The sequence below is a fragment of the Manacus vitellinus genome, unplaced genomic scaffold, assembly GCF_001715985.3.
Source record: "Manacus vitellinus isolate BGI_N305 unplaced genomic scaffold, ASM171598v3 scaffold_22_pilon, whole genome shotgun sequence".
Lineage (NCBI taxonomy): Eukaryota > Metazoa > Chordata > Aves > Passeriformes > Pipridae > Manacus > Manacus vitellinus.
Window position 1 is genome coordinate 5,018,952 of NW_021939632.1, and position 11,849 is coordinate 5,030,800.

At 47.4% G+C, this 11,849-nt stretch overlaps 1 protein-coding gene across 14 annotated transcripts in view; it reads left to right on the plus strand.

The window, feature by feature from the left end:
* Positions 1–4,758, plus strand: part of CLASP1 (cytoplasmic linker associated protein 1) — a 162,348-nt gene extending 157,590 nt beyond the window's left edge. For all 14 annotated transcript variants that reach the window (XM_008922930.3, XM_018072562.2, XM_018072563.2 and 11 more), the window contains one exon: positions 627–4,758. In XM_008922930.3, the coding sequence (XP_008921178.2) occupies positions 627–713 (87 nt within the window). In that variant the 3' untranslated portion in view covers positions 714–4,758. The remainder of the gene's footprint in view (positions 1–626) is intronic.
* Positions 4,759–11,849: the final 7,091 nt, after the last annotated feature.

The window sequence follows — 11,849 nt, forward strand, 5'->3', positions numbered from 1 at the left end:
CACCACATAACTAACTATAAACATGTGAGTAATTCTTCTGGGTTTATGCAGACTGCCTGCATGTCTAAAGTTAAATGTGAGCATGAGTCATTACAGGATCTGGAGTTAGGGTGGCAAGGCGGAAAAAGAAAACAAACCCATGGAAAGGAAGTATATAGCCATAATAACTGCAGTTTTACTAGATGTACCAAGTTAGTGAAGATACAATGTCGTTGAAAATGAACATTTTATAAAGCACAGAGAGTTCAAGGTGTTTCCTAGGAGGGACCTATGGCTCTTGGATCACCAGTGTGCCTGCAATCCTACTGACCTCTGTGGGAATCCTGCTTGACCTAATCAGGCTGCAGGATTGAGTCTGTGAACTGCTTGCTGGCTGCTGAAGTGAAATGCAAGAGGTTTTTCTAAATCCCATTAAATGTGTCTGTAACTTCAGTTGGACTGGGCATACCCTCCTGCCTCTGTTCTGAAAGATGGTCAGTTTTGCTTCTGTTTTTCCGCCAGAGTGCCCAGTGTCAACTCACTCAAAACTGAGCTCACCACAGAATGCGAGTTTTTAGATTTGCAGTCAGTTTGTACCCACCTGTTTTTCCTGGCATTTTCTCCTGATGTTTCTTTGTTTCTTTCAGATGAAGCTACTAAACTTGTATATAAAGAGGGCCCAGACCACCAACAGCAACAGCAGTTCCTCTTCAGATGTTTCAACGCACAGTTAATGGAGATATGTGGACATGTGTAGACTTAGAAGCAATCAACGGTGCCTCTCAGAGACCTTTCTGCTACTCTTCACTGGCACGCTCCATCCGCTTAAGGAGGCCATGCAGATATTTATTGCAATCAGTATTTTAGTCCCTTAAAAGCTTTTATGTAGAATCTTACTGGTATTGAATGTAAAGGAAGCAAGGTCTGTGTTGCAGTCTTCATTAAAAGTGAACAACAGGAAGCCATACTTAAACATATTGGTATAGCCTGCTGAAATCTCAGAAGTATGTTTAAGTTAGCGTTCCAACACTGAGTCCAAGAACCTGGACACATGTAAAAGTCAAACAAATCTTGTTGGTTTAGTTTATCCCGTTTTGGTTTCTGTGTGCTAGTTACCTGCTCTCTCCCCGCAACCATTCTGGCTAGGTTCTCCTCTTCTTACAAGTCTTGTGTTCCTGTTTTGTACTCCCTCTTGCAGCTTGCCTGACTTGCAAGGCTCTTCACGGGGAGATCTTTGCAGATGTGGCTGTGATTTCAGCCTCAGATGCTTTAATACTTAAGAGATACCAAGTGAGTAATGAAAAAGTAGGTTCTTTATAAACACCTGAGTTTTTGTACATAGTTCTGACAGACCCTGGATGGGCTGATCTCTCTCCAGCCAGCTGTGCTGTGCGTAACAGCTGGGATTTTGCTCCTTTCATTGACTGTGTAAATATTTCTCCCCTCTCAACCCATTTGGCTCTTTCATATGCTTAAAAGACTCTCCAGGTTACTTCTTACTCCCCAAAGGGAACCTGAGACCCAGTTCTGGGACTGATGTCTGCGAATAGGATGGTGGAGTTAGGTGGGTGGGGATTGGGTTAGGCTCTGTGTGTGTTCATGGGTGGACGGTGGGAGCTGGCAGAGCTGTACCTCAGTGCCAGATGTTTTTCTTGAAGTCTGTAGCATCAAAGGGCTGATCTGCTGCTCTGACTGACCCACTGGTGCTGGGTGGTGAGTGACTTTGTCCCCACAACTCCTTTGTGCTTTGGGCAAAATGTTCATCCCAGAGGACAGAAAGGGTGTCTGAATCTGAGCAGAAATACCACGTGGAAGCACCTCTGAACCAGCTGGGACAGTGCTGGTTGCCTGCCACAGCCCCTCCTGTGCCTGAAGACCCTGCAGTGCTGTTAACTACCCTTAGAAGCCTCCTCCTTCCTGACCATCCCGACACATAGGCCTGCAGGGTGCTCTGCATTTTGGAGCAGTGCAGAGGGCCCTTGCTGGGCACTGCTGTTAGCAGGGTGCTCTGGGTAAGGGTGCAGCAGAGCAAATCCTTTTGCAGCCTGATGACACAGACCAGGTCAGAGGCAAACCAGCAGCAGTCAAATAACATTCAGCATCACCCTTTCCCAAATAAAGACCCTTCTGTTTGCAAAGGGGGAGCTCCCCCTGGCTCTACCTGTAACCAGGGAAAGTAGGATGTTGCTGATTAGTGCTTTGTTTGGCCCTGGCCTGGATCCTGGCTGATGGGCATGCCCACCCCAAACCTGCAGCAGATCACAACTGGGTTTTGTCCCCAGTGCCAGCGATGCAAGAGGATGGTGGACATGCAGCTTACGGCTGCAGCTGTGGTGATGGATGTATGTTCCCTGGCTGCTCTCAGTGCCTTGGAGTTTCTCCAGCTTCCTCCATTTCCACTTTGGGGAGCTGAAGGGACACCTTGGGAACATACTGAGAACATGAGACTTTCCATTACTGCAGCAGGGAAGGGTAAAGCCCCTTCCATCAGTTCATCCCTCTGTGTCTCAGCCCCATCCCTGAGGAGCTATGCTGGGAGCTGATGCTTGGTGCCAGCTCCTCTCCCAGTACTCATCTCAGGAGGGATTGGGCTGGTGAGGACTATGTGGTATTGGGCTGCAAAGCTTGTTGGTCCCTTTTCCTGCTCACATGAGAGCAGAGAAGGTGACCACCTCCTGATTTATACATGTCCAGGCCTTTTCTGGCTGCAGGGCTAGTTCCCTCATCTTTCCCAACAACTAATACTATGGCAGGAGAAACTGTGTGCAGTCCTGGTGTGTGGGATTCTGCAGGCTCAGAAAAGCCATCCTCAGTAAAGGAAGGATTGGCTGCTCCATAGTTTGTGTCTCCCTTTCTGTGGACCATTTCTTTTCAACATCTTTCAATATGCTTGTCAGAATGCTCTTTTTAAAATTTTTTTGAATTATTCAAATTTTATTTTAACACAAATTTATTTTTCCTTTTGAGGAAATATTCAGCTGACTTGTTGGCAGCAGTTAGCTGTCTTGTTTGAATTTTTAGTAGTGGGTTAGGCTTTTTGGGGGTGTTTTTGTTTTGTTTTTTTTTTAATTTGTACTTCTAACTGCTTAGTATTTATGCCTTTCTTTCTCCCCATCTCAGTTCAGCATCTTCTGTTCCAGTTCTGGGGTTCAGAAGGTCAGCACAGTTGACCAGGTGGTGTTAGTCCCTCCCAGCTGTGATGGAGCTTGGTCCATCATTGTTTGCTGTTTGTTGGTTTGGTGTTTTTTTTTTCTTTGAATGGCACACTGTAGCAAATCTCCAGGAATTGAATTCCTTTTCAAATGATTTTATATATTTTATAAAATCCTGTTAGTATGCACTGAGAGTGAATGCACTGTAACGTCCCTGACATGACACCTCAGTCGGAGTTGACAGCTCATCCTTGCAAAGGTGTGTGACCTGCTGCAGGCAGCGACCAGCCTGCGCTCTCCGATGTCATTGGCACCCCTGGGGCTGCACATGGTAGAATCAGGCCTTACTTTCTGAATCAAATTCAGTTCTGTTTGTCAACAGATGCTCATTAATGTGCTACTTAATTTCGTTATGTGAGTCAGTCGAGGACTGTTCATCCTTTGAGTACTCTAGAAGTGTGTTATACCTGTATACAGTAGGGAGCATTCTGCTTTAGGTATTTATAAATCATTGCGTATAATGTACATAGTAAAGTTGTTTAGTATGTTGAACATGACCCAATTTTTATTTTGTGTTTCCTTTGAAGTACTCAAAGGGCTAACTCTGAATGTCACCTCTCTGATCTCCAGTTTTGACTTCAACAAGCTGTACAATCATTTTGTTTTCTCTTCAACAAGCATAAAGGTCTCTCTGGCTACAAATCACAGTGTCCACGCAGGCTTGCAGAGGAAGGTCTGCATGCTGCAGTGTCTCACCGCACCGGTGAAGCTTGTGTTCACGTTCTCCTGGCAGTAGCCACCTACTGCAGCTGCCTTTTTTTTTTTTCTTGCTGCCCATTATGCAGGGCTTCAATTTTTCGTAACCTTTAAAAAAAAAAAAAAAAAGGAAAAAAAAAGAGGTTAAAAAAAAAAGGAAAAAAGTGTATTTTCTTTGCCCACCATGCTTTAAAAATCTGAATGGGAGAAAACTCTCAGCAGACAGCAGCTCTTGGCTGCAAGGTTGCCGAAATCTCAGATGTGGATGTTTTTTCTGCCATTGGCTGCACCAGTGCTCCGTGGGCATGGGCAAATACAGGCTCCATCCGCCCCACAGGTCTACGTACTGTAGTTCTCATGTAGTTCAGAAATATCGAGGCATGTGGCTTTCTTAAGGTACACTATGTGTGCTTGCCTGGATTACAATACAATACAAGACTGTCTTTTTAATGCTTATTACTAGCTTACCAATAACCTGTATAAGTAATGTAACTTGCATCTTTGTCATCAAAACCTTTTCTCCCCACCCCTTTATTTATCAAGCATAATATTACATATTAAGGGACAGAAAACTAGACCTTTGTAGTATACACAGGACGTTGCTAACAATGTTTTAAATGGGAAGTAAAAAACGCTCTGAAAAATGCCAGCCACGAGAAATGACTTTGTTGGCACCGTGTTCATGCGCATGTATTTTTTTCTATTTTTTCCGCTTTTGTCATGTTACATCCATATCTGTATTTATATCTTATTTGTTTCACTTTTGAGTGTATCATGGCAATTGTACAGATGTTTTTTGTTAACATTTACGTGATAGAATTTGCTAAAAAAAAAAATTAAAATAAAACCTTTTGAGTTTGCCCTAGAATAAGTGGAAGTTGGGTGTCTTCTTGGGGGAGAAATATTAAAGTAGATTCATTATCCATCACAGCTCCTCACTCCAGCCTGTGCTTCTAAATGATTTGGTCTTATACCTGCCCTTCTGTGTTTTCATGTATTAGAGGGCATGTGGTGGGCTGGCTGTTTCCTACGGGCACCAGTCTATGAGTGCCAGTGCGACTGGCAGGCAGTCAATTTTTGGATGCTAGTCTTGGGAAGTCATGATTTTAGGGGATACTTGTGACATTGCAAACTGGAAAGCCATTTACTGTTTGAGAGCTGATGGTTGTGCAAAGGCATGGAATTCAAGGAGTAAGGGCTTCAAAAGATGCCTGTGTTCTGAGGCTTGTGAAGAGAACAGCAGAGGTTTTAAAATATATGGCAGTGGAAATTTGGGTGATGAAGTGTTTGGGGAAGTGAAGGGGTGCTGGGAACTGCACAGGTCTCTGTGCCTGGTACCAAATAAATGGAGAAGAACTTGAGTTTGAATTGTCTGAGGAACCTGAGCGCTCAAGCACTTGTGTGTTGCCCTGGGGGAATAACAACTCATCACAACTTAAAAACCCGTAGTGAAGCTGTGCTCTACACTAATGAAATCAGACCCCAGAGGTATGACTTTTACCTTGATGATCTGATCAAGGTAAAAGGTCCTCAAATACCTTGTGGTTGGGTGCAAGGAAGCCAGGAGAGCATGGGAGATTCAGATTTTGTATGGGAGGCTTTTGGTGTGACTATTCCTAGGCAGAGAAATACATGCAAGTGTCATAGTGCATAAGCACCAGCAGGACACAGTGGATCTGGCCATGCTGGATAAGGCACTGCTAGTTAAACTGTCCTCTCACCCTCTGCAGGAAGGTTATTTGATCTGTCCTTTTTACTCTCTAGCTTATTACTGGGCTAGAGCAAGTTTGAAAATGTTTTGGGGTTGTTTCAGACAAGCAATAGTCTTGTTTAGCTCAGACCCATCACAATATCAGCAGCCCCCACTGATGGTGCCTTTGCCCTGGCACTCCTGGCTGTCACCCAGTCACCATGCCAGCCCAGGGACCCTGCTGCATTGAGATTCAGGGGCTGGACTGGGAGTGAGGAGCAGTGATGGCTCTCCCTGCTGCCAATGGACCATTTTGCCCCTGTGGTGACAGTGTGTTTTTTGACTCTGCTGTGTGCCAAAGCATTAGGAGGGAGGGTTCAGCCTTGCCCAGTGCCCCTGGCTTCTTCCCAGAGCACATTCCATGTGTTTTCTCAAGCAGTGCCAGGTACCTGGGGTTATAAGAATGGGAAGAGAGAATGAACAGTTGTAGTACCTCATCTGGGTCTTGTAAAACTCCAGAAGCTGGCCTAAATTAGCCTTACAGTCCTGAGGGGTTTGGAAAAGCTCTGAAGTCTGAGGCATAGCAAATGTTGTGTTAGACAACCTAAGCTGGGGAGCTGGATTTCACTGACACGTGCTTAAAATGGTCAGTCCTTTCCAAACCGTTTGCAGGAGCTGAGGAGAGGGACATCCCACAGATGCAGAAGTAGGTCATTCTGGCAGTTTGTGCAAGACTCATGCAGAAGCCTGTCTGCATGGGTGGAGGTCTCCCTGCCCTCAGGAGCACCAGGCAGCATGGGTTGGATCAAAGGAGGCTGGGCACTCGCCTTCCTCACTTCTGGAGCACAACTCTCCATACCCTGCAACTGGATTTTACCAGGTCCTTGTGCTGTTGCTCAGGTTATATGGCATAAGGCCAGGATGGAGCTGTGGTTGGCTTATTGCCAACCATTGCCAGATGCACAGAGCTCCCCTGGAGAAGTTTTCTTCTCCCAGCAATGGCTCATGCCTCCAGGCACTCACTGTCCAGATCTGACCACCTGTTGATCTCCTTGGAAAATACACAAATATGGGCCTTGGTGCCAAGACTTGCACATTTGGGAGTGCCAACACAGGCCACTGCACTTTGCTGCAGGGAGGAGCATGGCAGAAGGCAAAAGTTTTGGGGAATGCAATTGAAATACAGGAGCAGAAGAAAATAATGTTCTCAGTCTCCTGGCTCCTGTGGTGGGGAACTTGTGGGTGATGCGATGGTTGTCTTGGGCACAGCAATCACGAAATAATGGAGTCTCAGAGAAGTAAGGAGGGGAGTCAGCAGAATGGCTGCCTTGGTCTTCCAGAGGGCAGACTTTGATCTCCTCAGGAGACTGACTGACAGAGTCCTTTGGGAGGCAGTTCTGAGGGGTAAAGGAGTCCAGGAGGGCTGGACATGCTTCGAGAAGGAAATCTTACCGGCACAGGAATAGGCTGTCCCTGTGTGCCGAAAGAGGAGCCAGTGGGGAAGAAGACTGACTTGGCTGGACAGAGCTTTGGGCTGGAGCTCAGGAAAAAGAGGAGAGTTTGTGACCTTTGGAAAAAGGAGCAGCAACTCAGGAGAACTACAGAGATGTTGTAAGGTTATGCAGGGAGAAAATTTGTGGGGCCAAACCCCAGCTAGAACTTAATCTGGCTACTGCTGTACAAGACAATAAACAACAGCCAGAGGAGGCAGCACTACAGGCTGAGAGCAGGCTGGAAAACTGCAGAGCAGAAAAGGACCTGGGAGTGCTGGTAAACATCCAGCTGAGCCACCAGTGTGCCCAGGTGGCCAAGAAGGCCAATGTCATCGTGGCTTGTATCAGCAATAGTGTGACCAGCAGGACCAGGGCACTGATTGTTCCCCTGTACCAAGCATGGGTGAGGCTACACCTTGAATCCTGTGTTTTGGACCTCTGCCCCCAGGAAGGACATTGAGGTGCTGGAGTGTGTCCAGAGATGGGCAATGGAGCTGGTGAAGACTCTGGAACATAAGTACTACATGGAGTGGCTGAGGGAGCTGTGAGTATTCAGTCTGGAGAAAAAAGGCTCAGGGGAGGCCTTGTCGCTCTCTACGACCAGCTGAAAGGAGGTTGTAGTGAGGCGTTCTCCCAAGTAACAAGTGATGGGACAAGGGCCTTAGGTTACACCAAGAGAGGTTTACATAAGAGATTAGGAAAAACACTTTCATGGAAAGGTTTGTCAAGCATTGGAACAGGCTACCCAAGGAAGTGGCTGAGTCACACTGGAGGTATTTAAAATACATAGATGTGTCACTTATGGACATAGTTTTGTGGTGGACTTGGCAGTGCTGGGTTAGCAGTTGGACTTTATGATATTAGGGGTCTTTTCCAACCTAAATGATTCTACAGATTTTGATGTGTTCTTTAAGGGTGAGACTGCAGCGCATCGACAAGGGGGTGCTTGTTTATTGAGCCACCTGAAAGTATCTGTTCCTTGTAGCTACTTTGTCAATAAGTCCCTTGGTGTCCTCAGCCACATGATTGCTTTGCAGATGGAGAATGAGGAATGGCTGTAATCCTTGGCTCAGAGGGTTTTGGGCTCACCTCTACAGTGGACTGGAGCTGCTGCCAGCCATTAAAGGTAGTTAGCAGATTCCTGGCAAGTCTGAAGGTTTGTTCGAAGCACTTGCAGCCTGTTCTCAATTTATTTCTCTGTCCTGAAGAGTTTGAGCTGCTACTGATTTCTTCACAACACACCACTTCAATCCCCCTCAAATGATTTTGCGACCCCCTTCCCTCCCACTGAAGGATGAGCCAAGGCACAGCTCAGGGCACGTCAGCAGAGTTGCACTCCTGGACCAGGTGCCTTTTCCCAGTTTGCCCCAATTAAAGAGTAAGATGTTTTGGGTAAAACCTCCTGAGAAAGTGCAGCTCAGTTGATCACTGGAACTTAAGTTAAATAATTCCACTGCTTCTGACTGTGCAACCCAACTGCTTGCTTGTGCAACCCTCGTTTACCCTCCCCAAGCAAATATCACACACCGCTCTCTTCCCTTTACCAACCCAACGCATTTTTCCTGCTTTGCCTTTTCATAGGCTTCCATGAAGTATGGGAAGGGCCATCCTCAGTGACCACACCCCAGCCCTAGCAGGAGCCTGGTGGGAGGAGGCTCAGCACAGAAATGCATTAGCACTGACCTCGTGGAGGAGAAGGCAGACAGTAAGTTGCCATCCCCTGCTGTGATGGTAAAAAAAGTCCTGCAAAGCTTTAGGGAAGCTGCTGGGGCAGCAGGGGCATGGAAGTCAACCTGAGCATGAGGCTGGGATGGAGGGGGTCTCTTGCCAGCAGAGATTGGATGTCTGTGTGCTTGTTTAGGTCCAGAGAAAGGCCATCACTCATTGTGATCTCCAGTCATGGATCCATCTGTGGATAACACAGGATTATAGCCAATATATGCATGTGACATGGGCTGAAGAAGGTTGTTTCAGTAGCAGGGTCAGTATCTGAGTGCCCAGCTGTGCACAACTTTCCTCTGCCAGGACAATGGGAGGATGATGACACCACTGCATCTGTTGTGCCCCCCTGGGCCGCTGCAGCACAGGACATGCTTATAGGTTTCAGGTTCTCTCTGGGGATCTAACTGCAGCCAAAGGCTTGGGAAATACTGGCCTGTTAATCCCAAGGCCCTTACACAACATTACTCCACTCTCCATGCCACTTTGTCATAATTTAGCATGTACCAAAACAGGCCCAGCAAAGCTATTGCTTTCCAAAAAATGGCTATTTATATCCAAACTCCAGTGCCAACCTATTAACCAGGAGCCAGTTACTTCTCTTGCTGCATGGCACAAAGCCAGTGGGAATGGTTGCCAGTCCCTCGGGGCAGGCAAGATGCACAAGGGGTTCAACCCACTGAGGGACCCAGGGCCAGAGGGCTCAGCAGGAGACAGTTCTGGGGTGCAGTGAAAAGGCAAGAGCTTGTCTGGGAACAGAGGAGACTGGGAGAAGCTGAGCAGACAGCAGAGAGGACAGCAAGGGCAGTGTAAACCAGACCGAGCTAACGCAGGGCCGGGGGGATTACAGGGTGCCAGGGAAGCTGCTCACAAACACATCGGGGACAAAGCAGCCCTCCAGAGCTGAGGGGTAATGAGTAATTAATGAGGAGAGGGATGAAATTCATAATGACTCAAAAATGTCCAAGATAATGAACTCCTTTTCTTTAAATCCACCTTTAACAAGAAAGCTAAGGGAAAGGATTTAGATCAATTAAGAAGAAAAGCAAACTTGTAAAAATAGCTATTGACACAAGCAAGCGGGAAAACAGCTGGAAAGTCTTTCCATGGCAGTGTATAAAACAACTGTGAATGGCATAAAGACACCCATAAGTGACAGCAGGTAGAGAGCAGACAAAGGGGAGCTTCAGAATACATTTAACAGATACTGTGAATGTGGCAGGGGGCTGATGGCAGTGTCTGTCTGTCCTCTTGCTGATGAGCTCTGGGGAGACCATGGTGGGGAGCAGCAGGAGGTAGGGATCACAATCCACTCCTGTGGGATGCAGCAGCCCTCCATGAGCATCAGCAACCACTACTGGGCAATGGATATGCAGTGGCCCTCAAAGCAATGGCCCCCATCACCTTCAGACCTATCAAAACTCAGGGGAGACAAAAGAGGCTGAAAACACTGGAGCTGCTCCTAAACCAGGTTCATTACCTCACTATTAGAAGAAATATTTTTGTGTCTCTCTGTCTGCCATGCAGCAGGAGGCTGGGATATTCTTTTCCTTGTCCTGGTGACCCAACTTCTTAAAATCCATAACCCCCATCTCCCTCCCTTGCTGAGGTGTAACCCCTGTAAGTTATGTTGTGCCTGGACCTGTCTCGTGCTCCCTCCTTGGGTGCCCTGGCACCGGGTGTCTCCTGCTTCCCCCGTGCCAAAATGTTCCCTCATGACACAGGCTGGGGCTGGCTCAGCATTTCTGGGTGGGTTGGTGCTTGGGGCCAAAAGGGTTAAACGAATCACCCTGTCACAGGGGCAGTTTTTTGACTGCCGGTCTATAAATAGGAGCTGGGTTTCTAATCTACTTGCCACTCGTTTCCACTCCCTGCCAGTTTTTTCCTGCTTTTTCCTGCAAGGAGGTACCTGCAACTGCTACAGTTTGCAGCCCTGCAGACACTGCTGGGAGAGGGAGAGAAGTAGCTGAGTCCTGCCTGATGAGACTCATCTGCAAGTTGTCCTCTAACCAGACTGGTCAAAAGACAAAAAAAAAAAAAAAAAAAAAAGAGAGGAGAGAAACCAAGCCTTTCTCTGGCAGGGGCTCCACAATCCTGGTCTGTGCTGAGTCCCCAGCCCAGTTTGACTCCTTGCCTTGCCCCTCCAGAGACCCCTCAGAGACATCCCCTTTTTGGGACAGGCGAAGCCCTGGTTCAAGTGCTGCAAGGTGATGTGGAAGACCCAGTTCTGCTCCCTGAGTGAAAGATCCTGCTGGAGAGGGAGCCGGGAGTAGTGACTGACAGCATTTTTGGTCTCTTGGCAAGTCTCCCATCTGCTGGCTACCCCTGAGCCTGGATCCCCTGCCCTATCTTCTCCATCTCTCCAACAGCACAAACAGCTCCATCCCTGCCGAGGGACAGGCTGTAAGTCCTTGAGAAGGGTGTGAGGGCTTGCTTGAAGAAGGGACTGGAGGTTTGCAGAGAAGGTTTGCAAAGAAAAGCCAGCTTCCCGCGGGGATGGGGAAGACATGGACAAGTTGGAGTGTGGCCAGAGATTAGTGAGGACATGATGGCTCCCAGCAAGCTTGACCTGGGCTGGATGACAGGCAAAAGAAGGGGCTCAGGGAGACATGAGAGCATCCCCCAAATACGCAAGAGAGAAATGCAGAGAGGGGATAATCTCTTCTCTGCCGATGGGGCAAGACATTTTGGGCTTAGCAAGACAAATTTAGACGATGAAAACTCTTTAATAGTTAGAGTGATAAAGTTAACTTTTTTCCAGGTCTAATTTTGACAAATGGATGATTTAATGAAGCATGTGAATAAAAGGGAGCCAGTGCTTGAATCCTTCTGTTGTGTTGACCTGTTGCATGTTGGTCCACTTAACCTGAAAACTCAGCTTGGACAAGCTCTTCTGTTATACAAGCTCTTCTGTTGATGGTCAGTGAATAGACTGGAGTGGAACTGACAAAAAAGTGGGGTGGTTCATTGCATGGCTCCTTCTGAGCAGCCACACAGCCAGGTCAGGTGCATATCCCAGGGGGCTTTCCCTGTGTGCCCACCTCGAGCTTCAGTGCTGCA